General features: G+C 41.4%; 1 protein-coding gene across 1 annotated transcript; it reads right to left on the bottom strand.

Moving 5' to 3' along the window:
• Positions 1-2,093: 2,093 nt before the first annotated feature.
• On the bottom strand, positions 2,094-23,397 carry rcc1l (RCC1 like). Its single transcript, XM_033609334.2, has 12 exons — positions 23,212-23,397; positions 22,082-22,367; positions 21,753-21,882; positions 19,287-19,415; positions 17,054-17,120; positions 15,447-15,498; positions 15,071-15,155; positions 14,464-14,645; positions 13,482-13,569; positions 12,706-12,879; positions 6,745-6,830; positions 2,094-2,316 (listed from the first exon to the last, which is right to left on the bottom strand). The coding sequence occupies exons 2-12, from the start codon at positions 22,364-22,366 to the stop codon at positions 2,239-2,241; spliced, it is 1,356 nt and encodes a 451-aa protein (XP_033465225.1). The 5' UTR covers position 22,367; positions 23,212-23,397; the 3' UTR covers positions 2,094-2,238.
• Positions 23,398-23,865: the final 468 nt, after the last annotated feature.

Raw genomic sequence — 23,865 nt, 5'->3', positions numbered from 1 at the left:
GTGGCTGTGATAAAAACCTCCTGAACAATGTATACTTAATACATTTACATGTACAGATAAGTTGAGCTACGGTTATAACTTGTCTACGCCATTAAATTGAACTACTGTCCTTGTCAAGCACGAGAGGGGAATAGATTTTTGACCCAAACATGTCTGACTCCGCTATGATAGATGGAGATATGCCCCTTTTCATCTAGTTAGCATTGAACCTTTTTCCAGTTGACCTATTACGTCACAGACCAAACAATCGACAAACAAGTTAGCTACAGTTAGCTAGCAGCTAACTGGTGCCATGGTGGACAACTTTACAGCTCTGTACATTTTGTCCATCCAAAAATGCACCGCTCTAGATTTCATCATGTTGTGACCAGCTTCTTCTTCTGTTACCCATTTAATGCTAATTGACTTCTGGGTCAAAGCCCAGGGCAGAAACTGTGGAGCATGCTCAGAGCGCCTCGGCCAGTTTGGGTCCGACTGCAATATACATGCAGGAGTAATTTAACTCCCAATCACATTATCTGGGTGTGTTATGGTGATTTAGTCCGATTTCAGTAGGACTAACATTTTTGCATGTCTTTTAAAAGTTCAGTTTTAGTTGGACTGACAATAATCAGTTTTCTCTAATGTCATGTAAACGCACTGATTGAAGGAATTATAACCAGGAGAAGCTTCAGTTGGCTGCAATGTACAATCCCCACCACTAGATGCCACTAAATCCCCCTAAATCTAACACACTGAACCTTTAAATAAAAGTACTGTAAAAAATACTTAATTACAAACAAAAGTCCTGCATTCAAAACCTTACTCAGGTAAAAAGTATGCAAGTATTATCAGTAAAACTTAACGTATCAAAGTAAAAGCAATCATTCTGCCGGTGTTTTCCTGTTATGTCTGATGTTTCTGGATTAATATTATTGCTGCAGATGTTTAAGTTTGTGCTAATTTATTCCTTTATATACTGTTGGGTGATTTAATCTACAACAATGCATCATATTCTTTAAGATCAAACGGTTTCTTTTTTTTTTTTTTACCCATAATCAGTGCCAATCACAGACAGTTCTAGAAAATCATGAGGAATGTATGCAAGATGATTTCAGTATTTATTAAAACACAACTGATGTGGTAAAAAAAAAATAATTTATTTTTATATAGAGTCTTTTATTCCCTCCATACTGTGGGTAAAGTGGCTTCATTCTCTATTACACCCAGATCAGGAGCACGGCACATTCCATGAAACGCTGTGCACAACATGCACGCACTATTGATGAGTTCATGTTGTAAAATGGATTCGCCAAAACATGTTTTCTCCCTGGCAGAGTGCCTTCACCTCTATTTGCAGTTGGCACAGAGATATCGTGGGTTTTTGTTATTTTGGATTATTTTGCCGTCACCAGCTTTACAAACAGTTCAGTGTTTTACAAACACTTCACCGGCCTGCAGAGTGCCACAACATATCGTTTGAGATGATCCCAAAACCACAGGAGTGTTGATTCCACAGTGAATCACTTCATTCACTGAACCACTTTTCTCTCACAGTCACTTTGCTGTGCAGCAGCAAATGAACAACATGTGAGAGCAAACAAAACATTTTACAGTATGAACCACCTGAAAGCTGATTGTGTTTTCTAGTAGGAAACTTGTCCAATTCATTACAACTTGGGTCTTACTTTGATACTTATGGTTCACTAAAGTAATTAACAATACAAGAACTGATAGCCAAAACAATGGAAATAAAGTCCAAGTAATTAGAGCTGCAGCTGCAACTACTGTTACCAATTAATCTGCAGATTAAATAGTAAAAAAAAAAAAAGTCTTGTTTTGTCCAACTGTCTAAAAGATATTTTACAATGATACAAAACTGAAAAAGGCAGAAAATCTTCAAAGCAGAGAAGCTGCAACCAGATAAATATTCACATTTTTTCACAGTTTTGCTCAATCGATTTATCGTTTCAGCTCGAGTTGTGATAAAACAATAAACTCTTTGATGTCTTTGCCATATGACCTTCATGCAGGGTAAAGTGAGCTGTGTCAGTGACAGTTTGCTGCTGGATCGACCGCCCCGCACTCAGCTTGACGTCACTGCAGGGCGGAGGGACACGAGGGTCCGTCGCCTGTGGAGAGCAGCTGGCTTCAAGACTGCAGCGTGGCCCCCGATCGGCTCCCTGAGGCGCCCGGGGGATCAGCGGGAGGCTCAGCCAAACATCCAGCCTTTCATCCACTGCTGAGGAGCGCAGCAGCTCACAGGAGGGACTTCACCAGCGCCACCATGTGGTCAACACCACAAGCTATGTCCACCACTTGACCAGGCACAGTTACCTGATGGAAAATTACAGAGGCACAAAACTTAGGAGAAGATGGAGTAAGATTAAGATGATTGTTCTTCAGTTTATTAATCATTTTAATTGATGTCAGAAAAAAATAGGAAAAGTGAACTTTCTGCAACATGTGTTTTCTTTCTAAGTCTGATAGTAAAAAAAGGTCACCTAAAATTGACCCTTCACTAAGTCCCGCCCCTTTGCGATCGTTCCACAAGCTAAGCATGGAGCCCACACTGTAACTAACTGTACTCCCTGAAGAAATATTATCATATTTTTGGGGTTAAAAAGACAAAGATAGTTAGAAGCTAAAGCCGAACTATAGGCTACAGATCACAGTGTATAAGTGAACCACCACATCACTGCTGATCGCCACAGAACACAATGAATATAAAGGGAAACTTTGCTGATATTGAACCAGCTGTGTGACATCACAGTGTGTGCAGATGAACAGTGTTTGGCTTTAACCTGTGCTGCTGTCATCACCCGGCCCTCAGGGATCTCCGGGGGAAGTCAAACAACGTTCATCTGTGCACAATGTGATGACACACAGCTGGTTGAATACCAGCAAAGTTTCCCTGCTTCCCTTCCCTGGTTCCTGTACAGCAGGGTCGGCCTTTGTTTCACTGTTATAATCATTAAAAAGCAAAAGCAGCATGTGTATACATTCAGTAGGCTATATCTTCAGTAGCTAGCTAGCTAACCCTACACTTTTCAGGGTTTGATTTTGGTTTTGGAACAGGGAAGAAACGTTTATCGTTTTCCAACCTCTCCAGGTAACAAGTATCATTAATACACAACGTGCCCCAGGCACAACATTTAGCTCCAAATCCACAAAAGCAGCCTGAAAATGAAGGAAATCTGAAACGACTGCATTAGAGTCAATGGAGCACAGCTGTGTTGTTGTCGGACCCTGGTCTGAGCCGGCCCAATGCTACATTATGACTAGCCAGTCAGTGTCCGGGGGCGGGACTTAGCAAAGGGTCAATTTCTAAACCTTCAAATCTTGTTTAAATGCCGTTAGGGGACGTGCTAATTAGAACTGGGTCGATTTCCAGTTTTGCCAGTCCGGTCCGGTGTACGAGATTAAATCAGGTTGATTTCATGCAAACCAGCTGTACCTGCATTTGTCATCAAGTCACATTCTCCCAAATTAACAAGTAGTCTAGGGGAGAGGGGGGTAGATGTGCAAGCCGCATGTTATATTTGTTTGCTAGACAGTTCATGTGTTTTTTTGGGGTGAAGAGACTTGAGGGCTCTCTCAAGCGCCTTTTACACAACCTGTCCAAGGAGGGACTGTTGCGTCGTTTTTCCGCCTTGAGCATTTAATGGGAGATGGATTGTTGTCCTGCCTCTGAAGCAAAGTTCAAACTACACGATTCAGAAAGTCATCAGATCACTGTTTTTTACAACAAATTACAACAAAAAAGAAAATATGTCATAAAACCTTAAGTGGGATTTAAACTTTTGCGTCACATCGCTGCCATACATACACCAAAGGCTGATGTGCACCTCCCCAGAAATGTAAGTACACATCGTGGTGACACAGACCTATAGATCTATTTCTGTAAGCTGAAACCATTTCCCTCAGTGGAAACAAAGCTTTTATTTACTTTACTTTCACAGATAAGAAACAATAAATTGTGAAGACAATAAAGCCTCCATAAAAATAGCATTTTAAGTATTGTGTGTGATTTATCCTGGCTTCATGAGTAGAGGAAAAGTCCGCTTGTCCTTAGGCTAATTTATACAGTGTAAAATGCCATAGGCTTGTGCTAATAACATTAGCATGTTGTATTTGTTTGGAAAACGTGTTTAATATAAGACAGTTGTTTTGTCAGTGAACCTTGTGAGTTATAATGGAGCTGGTTTTTGTAACCTTAATTTTGTTAAATGTTGCTGTTGTTCCTGGTTTTATATGAGAAGAGGAGAAGTTCGCTAGCTGCTAGGCTAATTTATACAATGTAAAATGCCATAGGCTCGTGCCAAAAACATTAGCATGTTGTATTTGTGGGGGAAATGTGTCCAGATAAAGGTAAGTACTTTGTCTGTTAATCCTGCCATTTGTAGTGAAGCTGATTTGTGTACTTGTGTTTTAAATTGTTGCTATAAAGCCATGTTTAATGTGTGTTTAATGTGTGTTTAGAATCAACTAAATGCAACAGCACTTCACAGAAAACCCGTCACCGACTAGTGCTTTGGAGGTGTAACTGCAGAGTGACACAGACACGCCACCGCACAAGTATAAATGCTCAAGAGTGACTGCTGAGTCAAGTACGACACGTAGTGGTAATATTCAGTATACGGGTCCAGTGTGTGGTTTAATTTCAAACTGGTTTGAAAACTTTTACACTGGCCCAACTCTAGTGCTAATATAAGTCTGTGTGACTTATATCCGAGATCTCTACAGGGGACATACAGTACAGGCCAAAAGTTTGGACACACCTTCTCATTCAATGCGTTTTCTTTATTTTCATGACTATTTACATTGTAGATTCTCACTGAAGGCATCAAAACTATGAATGAACACATGTGGAGTTATGTACTTAACAAAAAAGGTGAAATAACTGAAAACATGTTTTATATTCTAGTTTCTTCAAAATAGCCACCCTTTGCTCTGATTACTGCTTTGCACACTCTTGGCATTCTCTCCATGAGCTTCAAGAGGTAGTCACCTGAAATGGTTTCCACTTCACAGGTGTGCCTTATCAGGGTTAATTAGTGGAATTTCTTGCTTTATCAATGGGGTTGGGACCATCAGTTGTGTTGTGCAGAAGTCAGGTTAATACACAGCCGACGGCCCTATTGGACAACTGTTAAAATTCATATTATGGCAAGAACCAATCAGCTAACTAAAGAAAAACGAGTGGCCCTCATTACTTTAAGAAATGAAGGTCAGTCAGTCTGGAAAATTGCAAAAACTTGAAATGTGTCCCCAAGTGGAGTCGCAAAAACCATCAAGCGCTACAACGAAACTGGCACACATGAGGACCGACCCAGGAAAGGAAGACCAAGAGTCACCTCTGCTTCTGAGGATAAGTTCATCCGAGTCACCAGCCTCAGAAATCGCAAGTTAACAGCAGCTCAGATCAGAGACCAGATGAATGCCACACAGAGTTCTAGCAGCAGACCCATCTCTAGAACAACTGTTAAGAGGAGACTGCGCCAATCAGGCCTTCATGGTCAAATAGCTGCTAGGAAACCACTGCTAAGGAGAGGCAACAAGCAGAAGAGATTTGTTTGGGCCAAGAAACACAAGGAATGGACATCAGACCAGTGGAAATCTGTGCTTTGGTCTGATGAGTCCAAATTTGAGATCTTTGGTTCCAACCGCCGTGTCTTTGTGAGACGCAGAAAAGATGAACGGATGGATTCCACATGCCTGGTTCCCACTGTGAAGCATGGAGGAGGAGGTGTGATGGTGTGGGGGTGTTTTGCTGGTGACACTGTTGGGGATTTATTCAAAATTGAAGGCACACTGAACCAGCATGGCTACCACAGCATCCTGCAGCGACATGCCATCCCATCCGGTTTGCGTTTAGTTGGACGATCATTTATTTTTCAACAGGACAATGACCCCAAACACACCTCCAGGCTGTGTAAGGGCTATTTGACCAAGAAGGAGAGTGATGGAGTGCTGCGGCAGATGACCTGGCCTCCACAGTCACCGGACCTGAACCCAATCGAGATGGTTTGGGGTGAGCTGGACTGCAGAGTGAAGGCAAAGGGGCCAACAAGTGCTAAACACCTCTGGGAACTCCTTCAAGACTGTTGGAAAACCATTTCAGGTGACTACCTCTTGAAGCTCATGGAGAGAATGCCAAGAGTGTGCAAAGCAGTAATCAGAGCAAAGGGTGGCTATTTTGAAGAAACTAGGATATAAAACATGTTTTCAGTTATTTCACCTTTTTTTGTTAAGTACATAACTCCACATGTGTTCATTCATAGTTTTGATGCCTTCAGTGAGAATCTACAATGTAAATAGTCATGAAAATAAAGAAAACGCATTGAATGAGAAGGTGTGTCCAAACTTTTGGCCTGTACTGTACAGGTGGTGAGATTTTTACACCTTTGACACACATTTTAACCAGAAAATGTTCTTTTTGATGCAGAAACATGGGGTATATTATCAAATTCATTTTTTGTACTTTACATTTTGTACAGATCTTTATTACAGGTATTTAAATACCTTGTGAGATTATGATGATAAGAAGAAGAGTTTTTACCCCACATACTGGAAGTATGAAGAAACAAGGAACATGCATACTGCACAGTGTGTGTATTTTATTTTGATTTAAATAAAGAATAAGTCAAACAAAACTCTTATTATTCTTAGCTCACAAACTGATGTGCTTCATCCTGTACAGTACATCAGCTGCATGGTTGACTCTTTGTTTGCATGACTAATATTGAATCAGTGTTGTCTTACCCGCCACGGGAAGTACTGGTCATCTCTCTTCCCAATGCCCAAACAACCTCTCACATTCTTCCCCCAGACGAAGAGCTCGCCTCGATCTGCAACACAACCATCAAACATCAGCATGCTGTGAGGCTGAGCGCCCGCTGAGACTCAACACAGGGCAGCTGCAGTTTGAACAAGTCAGACCTTTCAATGGAATTTATCTTTAAGACATGCAGCATGTACTTAAATAGAATAATAACAACCACAACTCATAATGTTCCAGTATGTCTAAACAATAGCTAATGTTGACACAAAGCTCGTCTTTTTTCTTTTTTTAAATCAAATTTAAACACAAAAAAGCAAATTACTTATATATTAGTTCATAGGATGTAGCTAAATAAACCCATCAATTTAAATTTAAGTTAGAGGTTACATTATATAACTAGGTACACACAGATATCAATACACATTATACCCACATAATGTGAGCATCAAACATGCTCACATCCCTGAATGTGTGTGTGCCCAAACATGGACACATAAACCCCATTTCCACCGAGCAGTACAGTTCGGTTCAGTTCAGTTCGGTTCAGTATGCTTTTTTTTCTGTTTCCACTGTGAAAAGATGTGGATGGTACCAATGGAACCGTTCTGTACCGTCCCCATTTTTGGTCCCCCCTCTGTTGGGGTACCTAGCACACAGATCTGGTACTAAAAGGTGAAGCTGTGAACACTGCTGTCTGATTGGTCAGTAGAGGACGGTCATTCTGCTCAGGGCCGAGTTGTGACTGGTTTTGAGGCTCATGTAACCACTGTTCATACTGTGGAGAGTTTTATTAGTAAACTGTAACTATAAAATGAAAGGATGTTTTGCTGCATTTCTCAGCAGCTGGAGTTGGAGGAAAAACTAACTGGGCCGACTGCCGGAAACTTTTAAGGTGGAACGTTAACTTGTAATGTGACTCAATGCATGAGGTGACGACATGAATCAATCAACACACCTTAAATATTCCATATGACAACTCTGACCATTACTTTAGTTTATATATGACATACACTTTTAGTAATGAGTGGATCTTCAAGCGTTTATATATATATCAATTTCAGCCAGGTTATGTGAACTGCATATATTCTAATCCTCACTCGGGAGGACAAAAAAAACGTTGAGGAGCATAGAGCTACGGCAACACTAAACCCCTGAGCTTGCCTGAGAAGGACTAAATGCACAAACTCCCTATTTTTAAATATCCCATGGAAAAAGACTCTCACTGCAGCCTGTTCTATTTTGTTCTGAAAATGTTGGCGTGCAGCCTCGTTCTGTGATAAACAAGGTGCAGACTTCCATCTGTGCCACCGCTGATGAGGAAATACAGTGAGTGCTGGATGGAGCAGTGAGTGACAACAACCCCGCCCACATGAAAGAGCACTGTTTGCAGTGGAAACACTAGGGTCTAGGTACCATGTCTGAAGGGTTAGTGTTTGGCAGAAACGGGGCTGTAGTTACCCACATATTTATGTCAACGATAAAGAACAAGAAAACACTTCTATGCTATCACTCTCATTACTTCAGCTGTCATATAATCAAAGATCATTGGGAACATTGTCTTTTATATATCTCAACCATTTTTCCATCTTTCTTCAAAAATATGCACTTGATTTCTAACTCCATTTCGTATACCTCCCTCCCAGGATCCTTCCATTTAACACTGGTTAAGTTATCTTTTAATCAGTTCCTTGTAATTGCAAGTAACAGGACTAGCAGGTTTTTATTTAAAGAAATGCCAAAGACATTGGACAATTCTCCAATAGATTTTTCCCAGAAGCCACTTATCACTTTACAAGACCAAACTATGTGACTGTCGTTTGCTGTCTGCTTCCAGAAGGCAAAGCTTTCGATATACTGGTCCATCTACGTCCCAACCCTCACCTATGGTCATAAGCTCTGGGTAATAACCGAAAGAATGAGGTCACGGATACAAGCGACCAATATGAGTTTCTATGAGTGTCTGGGCTCAGCCTTAGAGATACGCTGAGGAGCTCGGACATCCTGAGGGAGCTCGGAGTAGAGCCGCTGCACCTTCGAGTTGAAAGGGGTCAGTTGAGGTGGTTCGGTAGGATGCTTCCTGCCCACCTCCTGTTAGAGGTGTTCCTGGCACATCCATCTGGTAGGAGGCCCCGGGGCAGACCCAGAACAAACTGGAGGGATTATATATCTCATCTGGCCTGGGAACGCCTTGGGGTCCTCCAGGAGGAGCTAGAAAGCGTCGCTGGGGAGAGGGACATCTGGGGTGCTTTGCTCAGCCTGCTGCCCCTGCGACTCGGCCCGGATAATAAGAAAATGGATGGATGGTTTACTGTATGCTCGCCACATTCTCGCCAACATCTTGAGATTGTGTTTTCTTTGTACTTACTTTGAATCTGTGGCATCTTAATATATCGAATATTCCTTCCAACAGTTTGAATTTGTTGTCATATGTTTTTGCACATTTGATCCCAGTCAGCTGTAGATATACTGCATGACAGTTTATGACAGCTCGTCTTTTTTATAACACAATAATTGCAAAGTGGTGACTGGCATGTTTTCACCACTTTTTGACATTTCATAGACTAAACAATGAATCAAAAAATAATGGGCAGATTAATGATAATAAAAATCTCTGTTAGGTGCAGCCCTGAGTGCAAATACCTCAGAATTGTTCTTCAATATACTAACCTTCCACCAATGTCTAAAACCAAAAGAAATATTTTAGGAAGTGGCAGTTCAAGGGTAGAAATACTTCCGGCTGTTGTTGCCTGGTTAAGAAGTTTGAATCTGACTCATAAAAAGTGGCTTAAAGATTTTCTTCCTTCACTGTTGTCATCACTAAGGAGACTGTCTGCCTTCTCTCAGACTGCCGCGTTGAAGATAAAAACAAGACAAGCAGCAGACTTTTCTGTTCAGTGCCATAAACACACTAAATTACCTGACTCAACAGTAAACTGCTCCTCCAGACGTTTGTGCTTCACTTTGAGCACTTCAGACTGGATGACACAGAATGACTTTGCTGTTTATGAGTTTTATGTTTCCATCTTTTATCCCTGCTGGAAACAAAAAGGCTCAGGAGGATAAAGCTTATGTTTTAAAAGCTGAAGCAGAAATCTTATAAAGTAGCATCAGTAAATCTTGTATTTCACGGCGTGATGCTGATTTGACATAGAGATCAGGGCCCGTATTCACAAAGAATCTTAAGACTAAAAGTAGCTCTTAGTGACGTCATTCTAAGAAAAATCTTAGAATTCCCAGAATTCTAAGATTTTTCTTAGAATTTTCCCTTGGTAAGATAAAAGTTATTCACAAAGCATCTTAGGCCTTAAGGGAGCTCCTAAGGTAAAAAACTGTTAAGAGGAGGGAGGAGGACTTTTAAGAAGCCTAAGAGTGTCTTAAACAGAGAAGATGGCGGAAAGACAGAGAGGAAGGAGAGATATTCTCCGTATATTGAACAACAGTGATTTAATAAGACGCTACCGGCTTGATCGTCCAGGGATAATGTTTGTGGTTGACCTCATCAGGGATGAGCTTACTTTACCCACCCAGCGTAGTAACGCAATAACGCCCGCTTTGGATTGCAGCACGTACCAGCGCTTCTCACACTCATCGCTTGTGCGTAAAAGGAGAGGGAACGACGCATTAATTTGTCGGGAAATGCGCTCCCAAGTCTACCTCTTCCCTTGTGCCGTGATCCTGGGACCGAATTTCCCTCTTAAAACTCCTTTGTTCTCCTCCACGAGCTGTGCCAACAGCAGGCACTGCTCTTCTGTCAAGTTTGGCTTTCTCGTTCTTTTTTTCTCCATTTCATTCGTTGTTTTGGTCATTCTGCCAAATCAAACCGCTTTTTACAAGGAGGCCAGCAATCACAGTAATTGCTGACAGCTGAGTCTGCATCCACCATTAATATCAAATAGATTAAGTAGTAAAATTACAAGCATGGCGAGTAAACATAACAATAAGCAAATCAATAATATATGATAATCGGCATGTGAATGAGGTACGTTCAAACATTTTGAAGCTGTACAATTAATTTAATTTTGCTGAGTTTCATCATCATCATGACATAAAATTATTTTCACGATTACACATTTCTTAATAGCCAACAGTCTAAGTTCTATGATCGGTTGATTTCACTGTCCTTTCATTATTAGGAGCCCATCTGTTTTTCTTTTTACCTTTTTGTAACAACCAATCACAGCTTTTAGAAGACTGCGTCATACCTAGCAACGGGGTCAACCACACCTCCTCACTAAGATAAAAGTTTCTGTCCCCTCCTTGCTCAGAGTTGCTCTCAGAAACTTCCTGAATCACTCTTAAGCTAAGATTCCTTGCTATGAGTTTTTAGGCTAAGTTAGGAGCGCTCTGAGAGGACTCTGAGAATCTTTGTGAATACAGGCCCTGAACTCTCTAGTGCAGCTTTAAAGGAATAGTTCACCTAAAAACAATATACACTCACCGGCCACTTTATTAGGTACACCTTGCTAGTACCAGATTGGACCCCTTTTTAATTCTTGGTGTCATAGATTCAACAAGGTGCTGGAAACACTCCTCAGAGATTTTGGTCCATATTGACATGATGACATCACACAGCTGCTGCAGATTTGTCAGCTGCACATCCATGATGAGAATCTCCAGTTCCACCACATCCCAAAGGTGCTCTATTGGATTGAGATCTGGTGACTGTGGAGGCCATTGGAGTACAGTGAACTCATTGTCATGTTCAAGAAACCAGTTTGAGATGATTTGAGCTTTGTGACATGGTGCGTTATCCTGCTGGAAGTAGCCATCAGAAGATGGGTACACTGTGGTCATAAAGGGATGGACACGGTCAGCAACAATACTCAGGTAGGCTGTGGTGTTTAAACCATGCTCAGTTGGTACTAAGAAAATCTCCCCCACATCATTACACCACCAGCAGCAGCCTGAACTGTTGATACAAGGCAGTATTGATCCATGCTTTCATGTTGTTTACACCAAATTCTGACCCTACCATCTGAATGTGGCAGCAGAAATCCAGACTCATCAGGCCAGGCAACGATTTTCCAATCTTCTATTGTCCAGTTTTGGTGAGCCTGTGTGAATTGTAGCCTCAGTTTCCTGTTGTTAGCTGACAGGAGTGGCACCTGGTGTGGTCTTCTGCTGCTGTAGCCCATCATCTGCTTTAAGGTTGGACGTGTTGTTGGTTCAGAGATGGTCTTCTGCAGACCTTGGTTGTAACCAGTGGTTATTTGACTTCCTGTTGTCTTTCTATCATCTTGAACCAGTCTGGCCATTCTCCTCTGACCTCTGGCATCAACAAGGCATTTTGGCTCACTGGATACTTTCTCTTTTTGGGACCATTCTCAGTGCTGACGAACACGGATTTTTTTTTTTTTTTTTTTGTTAAGATATTTTTATGGGCATTTTTTGCCTTTAATTGAAAGGATAGTGAAGTGTGAAGGGGGGAGAGAGAGAGGGAGAGACATGCAGCAAAGGGCCACAGGCTGGAGTCGAACCCGGGCCGCTGCGGCAACAGCCTTGTATATGGGGGACCTGCTCTACCACTAGGCAACCCGTGCCCCGACGAACACGGATTTTAACAAATTTATGACACCAGACTTGTAGAAAGACTCCCGCACGCTTTCTTCTCACTTGAAACATTTATTTTTCCAACGTTTTCGGCCGAAAATCGACCAAAAACGTTGGAAAAATACAGTCTGGTTGCTGTTCTCCTCCTCAAACGCACCGTTCTGAAAACCGGTGTGCAAAAGTTTTCCACTGAACAAATTCATGACAAATATCTGAGAGAAATGTATCTACTGGGTCGATTAAAAAACTCAAAAGATCTTTAACCTAAACATGTGAAAAATGGGAGCAAAAACAAAAGTGTTGCATTTAAATTTTAGTTCTGAATATAGATTATATTGATTTTGGGTGAACTATTTCTTTAAGACACTTTAAAAGTGAGAAGACAAACTTACCTGTCACTGCAGCAAAATGGTTGAGGCCACACCTGATGCTAGAGACGGTTACGGAGGGGTTGAACTCTGAGCGCCCAAACAGCGTAGCGGGAATCATCTCCGGGGTCGAGGATTCGGATAAGTTTGGGCCTTTTCCAAGAATGCCATAACCCCACACAAACACCTCTCCTTTATCTGAAAGAGTCAGAGACACTGGTGTTGTAGACAGGACCACCTAAACCGAGGCCAAGTCACAACCACGACTCAACTGCGAACATAAATAACCTTTAAAATAGTAGAGAGCTGACTCAGCTGCCATAAAACAGCATCAATAAGGAAAAAAATCACACCCAAAGAGGCTGGATAGATTAAAGCTCCAGCTCATATCTTTGATATATGTTTGCCACAAACAGTTGGTGGTAGTCTCGTCATAGTGTCTAACAAACAGGCCTCTTTCCAAAAAGTCTGCAGAGGCCAGACACCTAAAACTGTGATCTGTGATGCCACCAAGAGGCCACGTGTGGAGTCAATCCTGTGACACCAACCTGAAAAAATAATAATGTACATATATATATATATATATATATATATATATATATATATATATATATATATATATATATATATATATATATATAAAACAAACAAGTTATCAGGTCAGAAAACGTGACTTTAGTTTTAAGATCTCATTGATGCAGCCAAACTCTAAACAGCTCTGTGCTTCCTGCTAATAATTCAGACACTTTGTCTACGTTTGAATTGTATTTCGGGTGGATTTGTGTTTTGTGTGAACTGACCGTTGAGAACAGCCACCTGTGTTCCTCCACACGCCGCCTGAACCACCTTCCCGCAGCCTCTCAGAGGAAGATGTCGAGGAGAGTTGATCTGAAAGGTTGAGGATAAACAAGAGCTCAGTGATGATGAACAGCTGTTGCTCATGGATACAGTCGCTGCTGGTCTCTCTTGCATTTCCAAATACGATTACTCATGTAGTATATGACCTTTTTCACTCCAAGACTGTTGCATCCAGTCAGTGGGTCTAATGCAAGACCCACCTGTATGAACACATTCATTCTTTTGACTGACATGTACGAGTGATTTAAGACAACTGTCTCATTTATGAGGAGTTTTTCTTGACCTTTTATCGTAGAAGTCGTCTAAGAAAAGTCACCAGGGCGTTAGCTTGAGATCTTTTGAGTCCTCTACGATGTGAGGTGGGGTATTAGCATGTCCCACAGATGTTTAAAATATGCCCCTGTCCAAAGTAGCACAGTGCTCAGCTCCTGTGGTGGTACTCCAGCCTGCTCCTCCAAACTGGGGACTTGCCGACTGCCACCTACTGTATATATTACACTGACTCTGGGTAAGTGCCTCATACAGCCCCACTACAAATGATCAAAACCATCCCTTTGATATGAGCGAATTTGGAGTTATTAAAAATGTGACACCAAGACTTTTCAGGCCTATCTTTGAGATTATGGCTCAAAACGTTCAAACATTGTATCTTGTGTGTTTGATTAGTGACTGCAGTGAGCTGAGCCGCTTGGATAAGACCTTCTGACAGTCGGGACAGATGACTGACAGGTGGAAACAGAACCCAACAGAGCCGTCAAGCAGCTCTCTGTGCCACTGAGCAGCCATACAGAGACCCAGTGCAGACACTAAAACATGTCAGAGTGTGTGAAGCCCTTCGACTGTAGTACTCCTGTCTGTGTGTAGCTGTATCAGTCACTTGTATCTCCACTTCTGCCTGTTGGACAACATGTTGGTCCTCCTCACCTGTGTGGCCTCGGTGATCGAAGCCAGCTGCAGGTATTCAGAGTTGCCCCACCCATACAGCAGTCCATCTCTGGACACAGCCAGGCTGCAGTCTCCATACGTGGTGATCTGCTGCACCTCCACCCCGGCCAGATCCCCTCCCACCTCCACAGGACTGGAGCTGATGTTGTGGTGTCCCAGACCTGGAAGACGAAGAGGAATGATGCGTAAATACAAATAAATCCTCAGTTTTAAAATCAAAAATCTAATCTAAAATAGATTCAGATTATAGACATATTAAGGTCTTTACACAAATAAAACAATGAGTAAATTTAATAACTTTAATAAAAGAATGAACACGTGGGCAGAGCACAGAGTAAATCTTTGTCTTTGATGAGTTATTTATGTTCAGAGCATTCAAGTGAGTAATCGTGTGATTAACTGCATTAAGGTTATATTAATCTAAGACGCAGATTATGCTGCACAAGTAGTTTGAGTTTTACAATGTTTTTACTTAATGTAGTTAGTGGTTATTCAACTTTGTCTCTGTAGCAGAAACACATTTTTTATCTGGTGCTTTAAGTTAAGAGGACTGACTGTGCTGTTTGTCCGAGTGGCACCGACCCACCTGTCTGTCCATCTGCACCCCATCCACATGCAAACACTTTTCCTGTCTCAGTGAGGAAGAGGCTGTGATCCTGTCCACATGCCACCTGGAGACAAACAAAAAATTCCATTTAAATTAAAAGACTTTACATTTAGCAATCAAGCAAATGCACACAACACACGTCATGAAATTCAATCACCTTACAGTTACATGTGTACATGTTAAATTCAGACTGAAACTAGCTTATTAAAAATGGACTGGTAGGAAGAAGAATCAGCCGTTTACTGAAAGGAGTTCTCAGAAAATCTGGACTCGATCTGGGTGTGAGTGCACCTGAAGGTTTGAAGGCTGGGATGAGACATGCTGTCATCACAGCTCACACAAAGGCTGCACTCACCTGTGTGACCCTGCTGCCGAAGCCTTCTATCTTGTGAATGATGTGACTGCCACTGTTTGAACAGGAGACAAAAAAAATAAGTGATCCATCACTGGAGGACAGCAGCGTCTTCAAGAGAGGTCACATCATCCTTCTCTCTAAAGAAAATAAATCTCAGATTAAAAAAAAAAAAAAATCAAGTGCAAACAGCTGAAGAAGCAAATTATTCTTTTCAAAATTTAAGTTCAAGCCTCAGGAGTAAGGAAGTTTCCAAGCTCAAGAATATCCCTTTGCCCTTAAGTTGAGGTATATTTTGGACCTTTAAATAGAGGTTTGAATGAAATGAAGACAAACTTTGTCTTAATGTTTGAGGAGCTTTGTCAATCATCCTGAAACATCTTTCTTACAGCATTTCTGTCAATATCATGATCCACAGAAATCATCGCCAGAACTACAGGTACCAAAATTAGACCTTATTAAAGGTCAAATGTTCTTTCAGGTTGCTTTCATTCCCTACCCTGTTTGGTTCAGTTCGATCAAACCCAAGTTCGTTTGCCCCCTTAGTGCGGTTTGTTTGGGCAGTTCCAACCTGGATCTGAACCAGCTGCAGTCACATGACACATTGTTTGGGTTAAACATGAGCATGTTACAGTCCTGGAGGATTATTAATGTGCACCTCCTCCTGTACTGCCTTAATATGCACATTCAGCACATCCAATGCATCAAAACATTGTTTTCTAGTTGGAGCCGCACCTCGTTTTCAAACTGTATGGTTTGACTAAAATGAACAATGACAGCAATATAGTCCACAATGAGCAGCACTAAAATCAACCTGCGTAGTTGTCCCTCCATTGTGACATTAGAAAGTGTCGCATTTATCTTGCAAGTGTACTCTTCTTCAACGTTTGGTTTACTTCCTGGATTTTTCCCACATGGAAATTCTGACCAATCAAGAGCAGCTTTCTCACACAAGGCATTTTATCTGGTCTGCTTGTAAATGCTGCTGTGAGAACATGAACCAACTCTAGGCAATTAATCAACTTTGTAACAAAACTAGTCTCTGATTCAGACCAAAGCAACGACGACGTAGCCCACTGGTGAATGAAACCACTCTGACTGGCAGTTCAGCTCAGCGCACAAGAAGAGAAACAGAACTGAGGAAAGTAAACAAAGAGCTTAAGTCAAGAGGAGGGGAGACCAAAACAAACTTGCTATTTGTGGTAAGGTTTTTTTTCTTGAGTCAATGAGCTCTGTAGCAGAAACGTTTCGTGGTGCTCTGTTCTTTTAACATTTGATTGTGTTGTTAATGTGCTAACAGGCTAACTAGCATCAAGACGTCTTCTGGTTTCCCTTTTTGAATGATGACTGGTTGGCCGTCAGCTGTAGTGTCTGCGACACGTTCATGTGCAACTTTTTGGCCGAGACACAGTGACGTCAGGCTACGTAGCAGTGGGACCTTCATCTCTGCTAGTTCTCTGAAGTCAGTTTGGTGTGTCTGGGAGATGGAGCATTTGACAGACTGAAAATGTTTCCCAGTAACAGGAAAACCATGATCTTAGTAGAAAAAAAGAAAGATCTTGAAATATTTACAGGCTGTGTTTGTGTGTGCCAAATTCTTCAAGACAAACCTGTAAACTTCGTCTTCAACTATCCGTCTTCCACACTGGCCGTATGCATTGTTGCCCATACTGAAAACTATTAGAGAAAGCAAAGAAAAACGGGACGAGGGTAAGAGACTTTAAGTTTCACTCAGTTTATGAAGCAGATTTTTAAACTCCTTGAATATATATGATAAACCAACCTAACCTTTATCTATTTAAGTGAAATGTTAGGGTTTTATCATCATATGCATGCTGCAAGGCTGTATTAAAAAGTCAAAGCCCCGAAGCAACCTTTGGATGATAAAAAACACAATTACATTTTTATTAGTTTTATTCCCCTTCAGATAACATTTGTAGTGGGAAAAGAGGTTTTGCCCCAAAGGAATGAGTTGATTAATAAGTGCTATAAGAAACAGCTTCATTTCCAACAGTCACTTCCTGTTATTCACACTGACTACATCTGACTTTTCTGTTAAAAGTTAAAGTCACACTATAGGTCAGCAATGATACGAGCCGTTCTCCCTCATCAGAACAAACTACAGTCAGAAATATGGTAATTATATAGTTACATGCCAGGTAGAACATGTACACCTTAAAACGTATACTGTTGTTGCTTACTGTTCATAAGTAAAAGCCGACCCCAGATTCAGTCTCATTTGACGTGAAGCGCTCACTATATTTATATTTTCTCAGCACTGTGTCTCTTGAATGCCTGCTGCTTACAGTTTCACACCTAGCTGCTAACTTTTTATTAAGGCCTGACCTTACCTGAGCGAGGTGGGAGTAAACGCCATAGACTGTATAAAATAACATGTACAGTAGTTATGGTAATGTCACGCATTGGTTTGTAGATTGCTGTTTGAAACCTTTAATTTGGAATTCCCGCCGTCGCCATACTGTTTTTTTTGGGGAGTATCTGGACCATATTTCGACGAGAGGGTGGCACTATGGAGGAGTGAGGGCTGGACCTGACTCAGAGGCCCATGCTATTGGGCGGCTACACAGTTCTTCATACCACCTTTTCATTTTTACACAGAATCAAATGATGGTGGCATCAATCCGCTCCAGTGCGTGTCTTTAGACAGCATCATGTAACACAAGAACGTCTCTTTTTTACCCATTGTGTATTTTCCTTACAACTGAGGATGTTGGGAACTGCACTGTGAGACTGAACTGAACTTGTTGAAAATAAAATTAGGTTAAAAAAGAAACATTCATTCAACCATGGTTTCGTCTGTCTGGCTTAATGTTTTACAAAGACTTCATTTCAGGACTGTTACTACCTCCGTTCCTGCTCAGAGACGAGACCACTCAGTTCCCTATTTTTTGAAATCATAGCTTATATACAGAACAGCGAGGCAGCATATCGGCATGACATTCCTGCTTTGAACAGGCAGTGTAAAAGTGGCTACAGACTGCGGTGACACCTCGCAGACAGTCTGTCAAGCGGCTCCATCCTTAAATATGCCTTACTTTGGGCCTTAATAAAATGTGAACTGGTGAGTTATATAAAAAATAATTCAACGTATACTTGTCGTGAATGTTGAAATTTGTCATAAAGACCAAAATCTGTTTTTGTACAAGACTGTAAACATGTTTATTTCTACTGTAAAGTTGGGCATTTTAACATGGGGGTCTGTGGGGTTTACTAGCTTTGGGCGCCTCTAGTGGCCAATCAAGGAACTGCAGTTTTGACAATTGTTTTTTTTGTAGATGAACTAATTGTTTTAGCTCTAGACCGCACTGCATGTGAGCCATGACTCATCGTTCTCTTTTGAAGAGCAGTACTACAGCCAAAAATCTAGCAATTAAATGTCTAACAGCAAAGTACACACCAAAAACAATATGTTAAGACCTAAAACACTCAGGAATGCAAAACTCTTAAATTCTCTCTCTGCCCCTTTCACGTTATATTTCTCCTATCAAATAAAGGCAAACACCCCCCCGAAAATATCTTTAAAAAAAGATCTCAAACATCTGTATTCTGTTATACTGAACAGTCTAACTGGTCTTTTTAGAAGAGATTCAACAGCTGCCTGATAATCATTCATTAACAGTGAGTGGTAGATGGAGGATGTGAAAAGGACACACAGTGTGACAGGTGGTTGGTAACAACACAATACCAGGTGCTCTTTCTCTTCCCACAACTCTCCACTGCCATGTCTCCTCTAAAAAGCCTCCAGTGATTTATGACTCGATGCTGAACAACATGTACAGCAGTTAACTGTGGGGCTGGTGCAGTGAAGTGTGAGTCTCTTACCTCCCTCTTGATCGGTGAGGATTAGAGAGTGAGCACGGCCACATGCAACCTGAACCACTCTGGTCTGCAGAGGCTGGGTGAGAGGCAGAGCCACCGGGGATGGCTCCAACACGAAGTCATAGCTCTGATCTACAGTGACAGGGTATCAGAAAATGAGATGATGTCAGGCAGGGTACATGCTACACTGACATTATTGATGTGGTAATTCCCAATAACCTTCTCCTGTATTTGGGCCAGCTTCAGGTGAACAGACTCAATGAAAGAAAGAAGTAATACAGTGTCTGCAGTCTGGATTTTAGCTCCCAAAAACTATTATTTGACTGGAAAATGTCATCCGGCAGATGGTCGACATGATAAAAAACAAGGTTTATAAAGACACCATATTGTTGAATTCCAAATTCATGATAGCTACTTGGCACATAATCGAGAAAAATACATCATTAGTGCCTGAAAAAAGAAGTCAGGAAAAAGTTAGTCATCACTATAATGTTTAAAACTTTGGCACTCTATTTAAAGGATCTATAAAGCATGGTCTAAAGTGCATTTAGGACGTGTCCGTCTCCACTTACGCTGGTTAAACTGGACCTAATCTGTTGCCAGGCAACCATGTCATCACCCCCTTACCCTAACCTTCCCGTGCAATCGATCTACTGTGTCTTATTATTACTATTCATTTCACAGTGATCAGTATCTAGGTCCTAAAACACTGAGGCAGAGGGTACTGTCTGTAGCTCTGGTTGAGGGTGAGAGGCTGTCAGTAAATAGTTTGTTGGGCACAGGGAAACAGAGATCCGTGCGGGTACATGAGACCCTAAAAAAGAGGGTGGATCACGGGGAGTACCACCAGTTGGTCCAGGGGCTTCTCCTCCACGATGGCCATTTCCAGGCATATTTTAGGATGACTCGGGGGCAGTTTGACATCCTGCTGTCTGTCGTCGGGCCCAGCATATCAAAAATAAATACAAGCTACAGGGAGTCCAGTGGTCCTGCCGAGTGACTCCACAGAAGGCCTGCCTCTAAAATCATCATATTCGACAAAGGGAAAAAAGCAAAGATGACATGGGGCGCTCTTCCACTCTGAGTTGAAGTTTTATCAACTCGAGGAGTCCAGGGCACTCCGACAGAAACACAAAGCATATAGCGACACAAAAACAGCTCCCAAAAAGCTTCATTCTCATTAAAAACAATTACAAAAGGCCGCCTCCAGCTGCTAAAACACTTTTTGTGTGATCAGGGCCTTGAAGTGGATTCAGACAGCAGCTCTGCTCTTTGCTTTATTCACATTTTACAGGATGTAATTAAAACGTTTCTCATTCATGATGTTTTATTTCACCTCTCCACACGTCCCTGTGTGTGTAACAAGCGAGTATACGCACGTTTTGAACCCACCCATGTTGGCACATCTTACTATCTGAATAATGCGCCCTTTAAATAGCAGGAAAACACTGCACCATTCTGACTCTAGACCAGGTTTCTGTTGGTCAGTGGTGCAATCACGTAATTTCTTATTTTAAGACCTACATGTTCATGGGCGCACAGATGGGTGCTAGTGCATTTGCTCCGTACACAATGTGGGTACTGGTCATGGAAATGACACCTGCGTTGGTCTGAAAGTAGAAGTCACAGTTGTGCTGTGCTGTGCGGCACTTTGTGCAGGGTGTAAAATAGGCCCCTAAGTCTTATTAAATTTGTATAGTATTGTCTTGGCATGCTGTAACTCTCTTTTTCAGGAATCTGTTTTTTACAATCAGCCTTTTTTTGTTGATTAATGTGACTTTTTGCTATTTTTTTCAGGCTGTGGTGATGTCCTACCATGAACTGTACACACGAGGTCCTCATGATGTAACAGTTTGGTGCCCCTCTCTTTGTCATGTTGGCAATTTCCCTGAAGAAGACTCAAAAGAGTCAAAACGTTGCTTTGCTTTTTTTTTAAGTTAATAACATTTTGGGAGCTAAAATCCAGTGTGTGATGTGACATTTGCTTTGCCTTTCCGTTGTTGAGATTTGTGTTTTTGTACAGTAGGTGGTGCTTTTTCTTTGTCCATCTGTTCTAAGGACACCTGAGCCGAAATACACAGTATGTTTGGCTGCTTATGAGCTCCAGAAACTGTTGAGTGTACATTGATTACCAGCTATTGTCATTGGCATGTCAACTGATTTAACAAATAAAATGGCACACTGAAAAACCTGATTTAAGGTAACCATGAAAAAAATCTCCCTAACTTTAAGGACTACTTTATTTTAAAGTACCATTCAAGCAAGTTGAGACTGCAAAGTTCTGACATGTCTGAAAGCAGCATGAATTTTAACACACACACACACACACACACACACACACACACACACATCCAGCAGACTCAGAGCAACACTTGCATTCATAGAGCTGTCTTCTGTCTAACTGGTTAATGTAAATCCAATATTCGCTCTCCTTTGTGGTGGTAAGCAGTATTTTTGTTTTTATCTTACGGCGGCTGTGTTGTGTGCGTTGGAAGCCCAGCTGAGAGTCCTTGTTCAGGCCCATGCCCCACAGTTTGATCACATCTTTGGTCGGAGAGGCAATGAGAGTGAAGCCGTAACCACAAGCAGCAGAGGAGATCTAGAAGGAGAGTTCAGTCTTAAATACATATATTTTAACACGTCCCTACGAGTCTTCTGGGCTACAGTAGAAGATTTCACCAAATATGCATCAAACATGTTGATTTCAATTACACTTCACACTTGTCACTGACATGGACATTATCAAGAGCCAAAACCTTAAAAGGCTCCACATGAAGCTCAGTAGAGCTGATCATCACCTGCTCTGCAGTCTCCAGCCGGTAAGGAGTCAGCTGATATTTGTGGGGCTTCTTCCTGCCGCTGTCTGGCACCACAAAGCTGGGGATACCCAGGGCACCAGTGAAACTGAAGCCCCACACAAACACTTTGTGGCTGGGCTTTTTGTGCTCGCCGACGTACTGAAAAACTGGACCGCTGCTGGTTTTCTCCTGAGGTCTGGATGCTTTATTGAGTGTCGCATACCCACAGACTTGAAGCCCTTTGCTCATGTGTTGAGTGCACAGTCGCACACAGGAAAGAGCCATCCTGCAGAAAGAGACAGACATCACTACATCACTAGTTTGGGGTGTAATGACATGAGAAGCCCATTTTAAACATAGAATTTTATGGAGAGGGATTATTTTCAGGATTTCAGATTTAACATTAAATGTATCTGAACAAACTGCACTACTACTTCTTTATAATTGTCCTTGTTATATACTATTACAGCTGTTGTTCATTAATAGACTTAAATCAGTGTGCAACAAATTGTAAAAATGTTTGCGAGCATCCTGCAGCAATAATAACACAATATTAACATAACATTGAAAAATAGATCCGACATAAATAAAGCTTTAGATTTATTAGCTGCAACCGTACAACTGTGCGTATTAGGTGATGATGAGGAAATGTAACTGTGCCAAATTTCGTTCACTTATTCGCACAAATAATGCTACCCTCATCACGTTGAAAATAAAGCCATACATATTAGAAGACTTTAATGTCTTTGAAGAATGGTCAATGTCTACTGGTAAATTCGGCTTGATGCTGGTCTGTTAAGCAGCTCTACATTTTAATTAAATGACACCTTTTAACTACTTCATCGCCGACGGGCCCAGTAGTGACAGTTAACCGTTAAAGTTAGCGTTAAGGCAAACTGACACCGACGACTCCAATATAGGTTAAAATTATCCAAAAATATGTGATGTTTGATGTATGTAATTAACGCCGAATGAGAAAGTGGCTCATAAACATTCGTTTTAGACAACTTACAATATTTTAATACAAGTAGATTTTTGATAGTATTCACGCGAATATTAAATTATTACTAACGTGAGCGGAGTTTCGCCTCGTGTTCTCTCCGCTTTTCCTCATGCTCGTGTGAACTTACCTTTGCTTCCTGTGATTACGGAGGTTTTATGATGTGTTCAAAGGGATGAAGAGCTAATTTGAGATGTTCAGAAAGTGACGGGAAACAGCAGAAATGCTAATTATGTATGTCAATGTCATTGTAGCGTGTTTATTTATCTTCGGCTAACCTAGCTAACCCGGGAAGAGGAAACAGCTACTCTTCTTCAACGGTTCTTATTTCCTCTGACTGTCAACATTGTTCACATTAGAAAAGCATTGCGCCACCCGCTGAACCGGAGTGTATATGCTGATACCACACTGTAAAAATACTCTCACAAATAAAAGTCCTGCAATAAAAGTGTTATTTGAGTAATAGTTTGACAGTATGAACAGAAAAATGTACTTTAAGTAGTAAATGTAGACAAAAAGTGATCTAGATTATTATTACTCCAACATTAATGTAAAAGTAGGATCTTGTAGTAGTCTGTTGAAGTGGAGCTCATTTTGGACTATTAACTAATAATCACTTTATCATGGATTGATCTATTCTTTATCTTTTGGATGGATGTTTTGCACACAGAAGATCTCACAGAGGAGCTCACCTCCCTGCCCTTCCATGCGCCTACATAGAAAACCTAAAGCAGGGAGAGCAGCAGCAAAGACCCCCCCCCCCCCCCCCCCCGGAACAGAACAG

This window comes from Epinephelus lanceolatus, chromosome 11, assembly GCF_041903045.1.
Source record: "Epinephelus lanceolatus isolate andai-2023 chromosome 11, ASM4190304v1, whole genome shotgun sequence".
In the NCBI taxonomy this organism is placed as follows: Eukaryota; Metazoa; Chordata; class Actinopteri; order Perciformes; family Serranidae; genus Epinephelus; species Epinephelus lanceolatus.
Note: the sequence above shows the minus strand (reverse complement) of the source record. Positions and strands in the feature narration are given on the sequence as shown.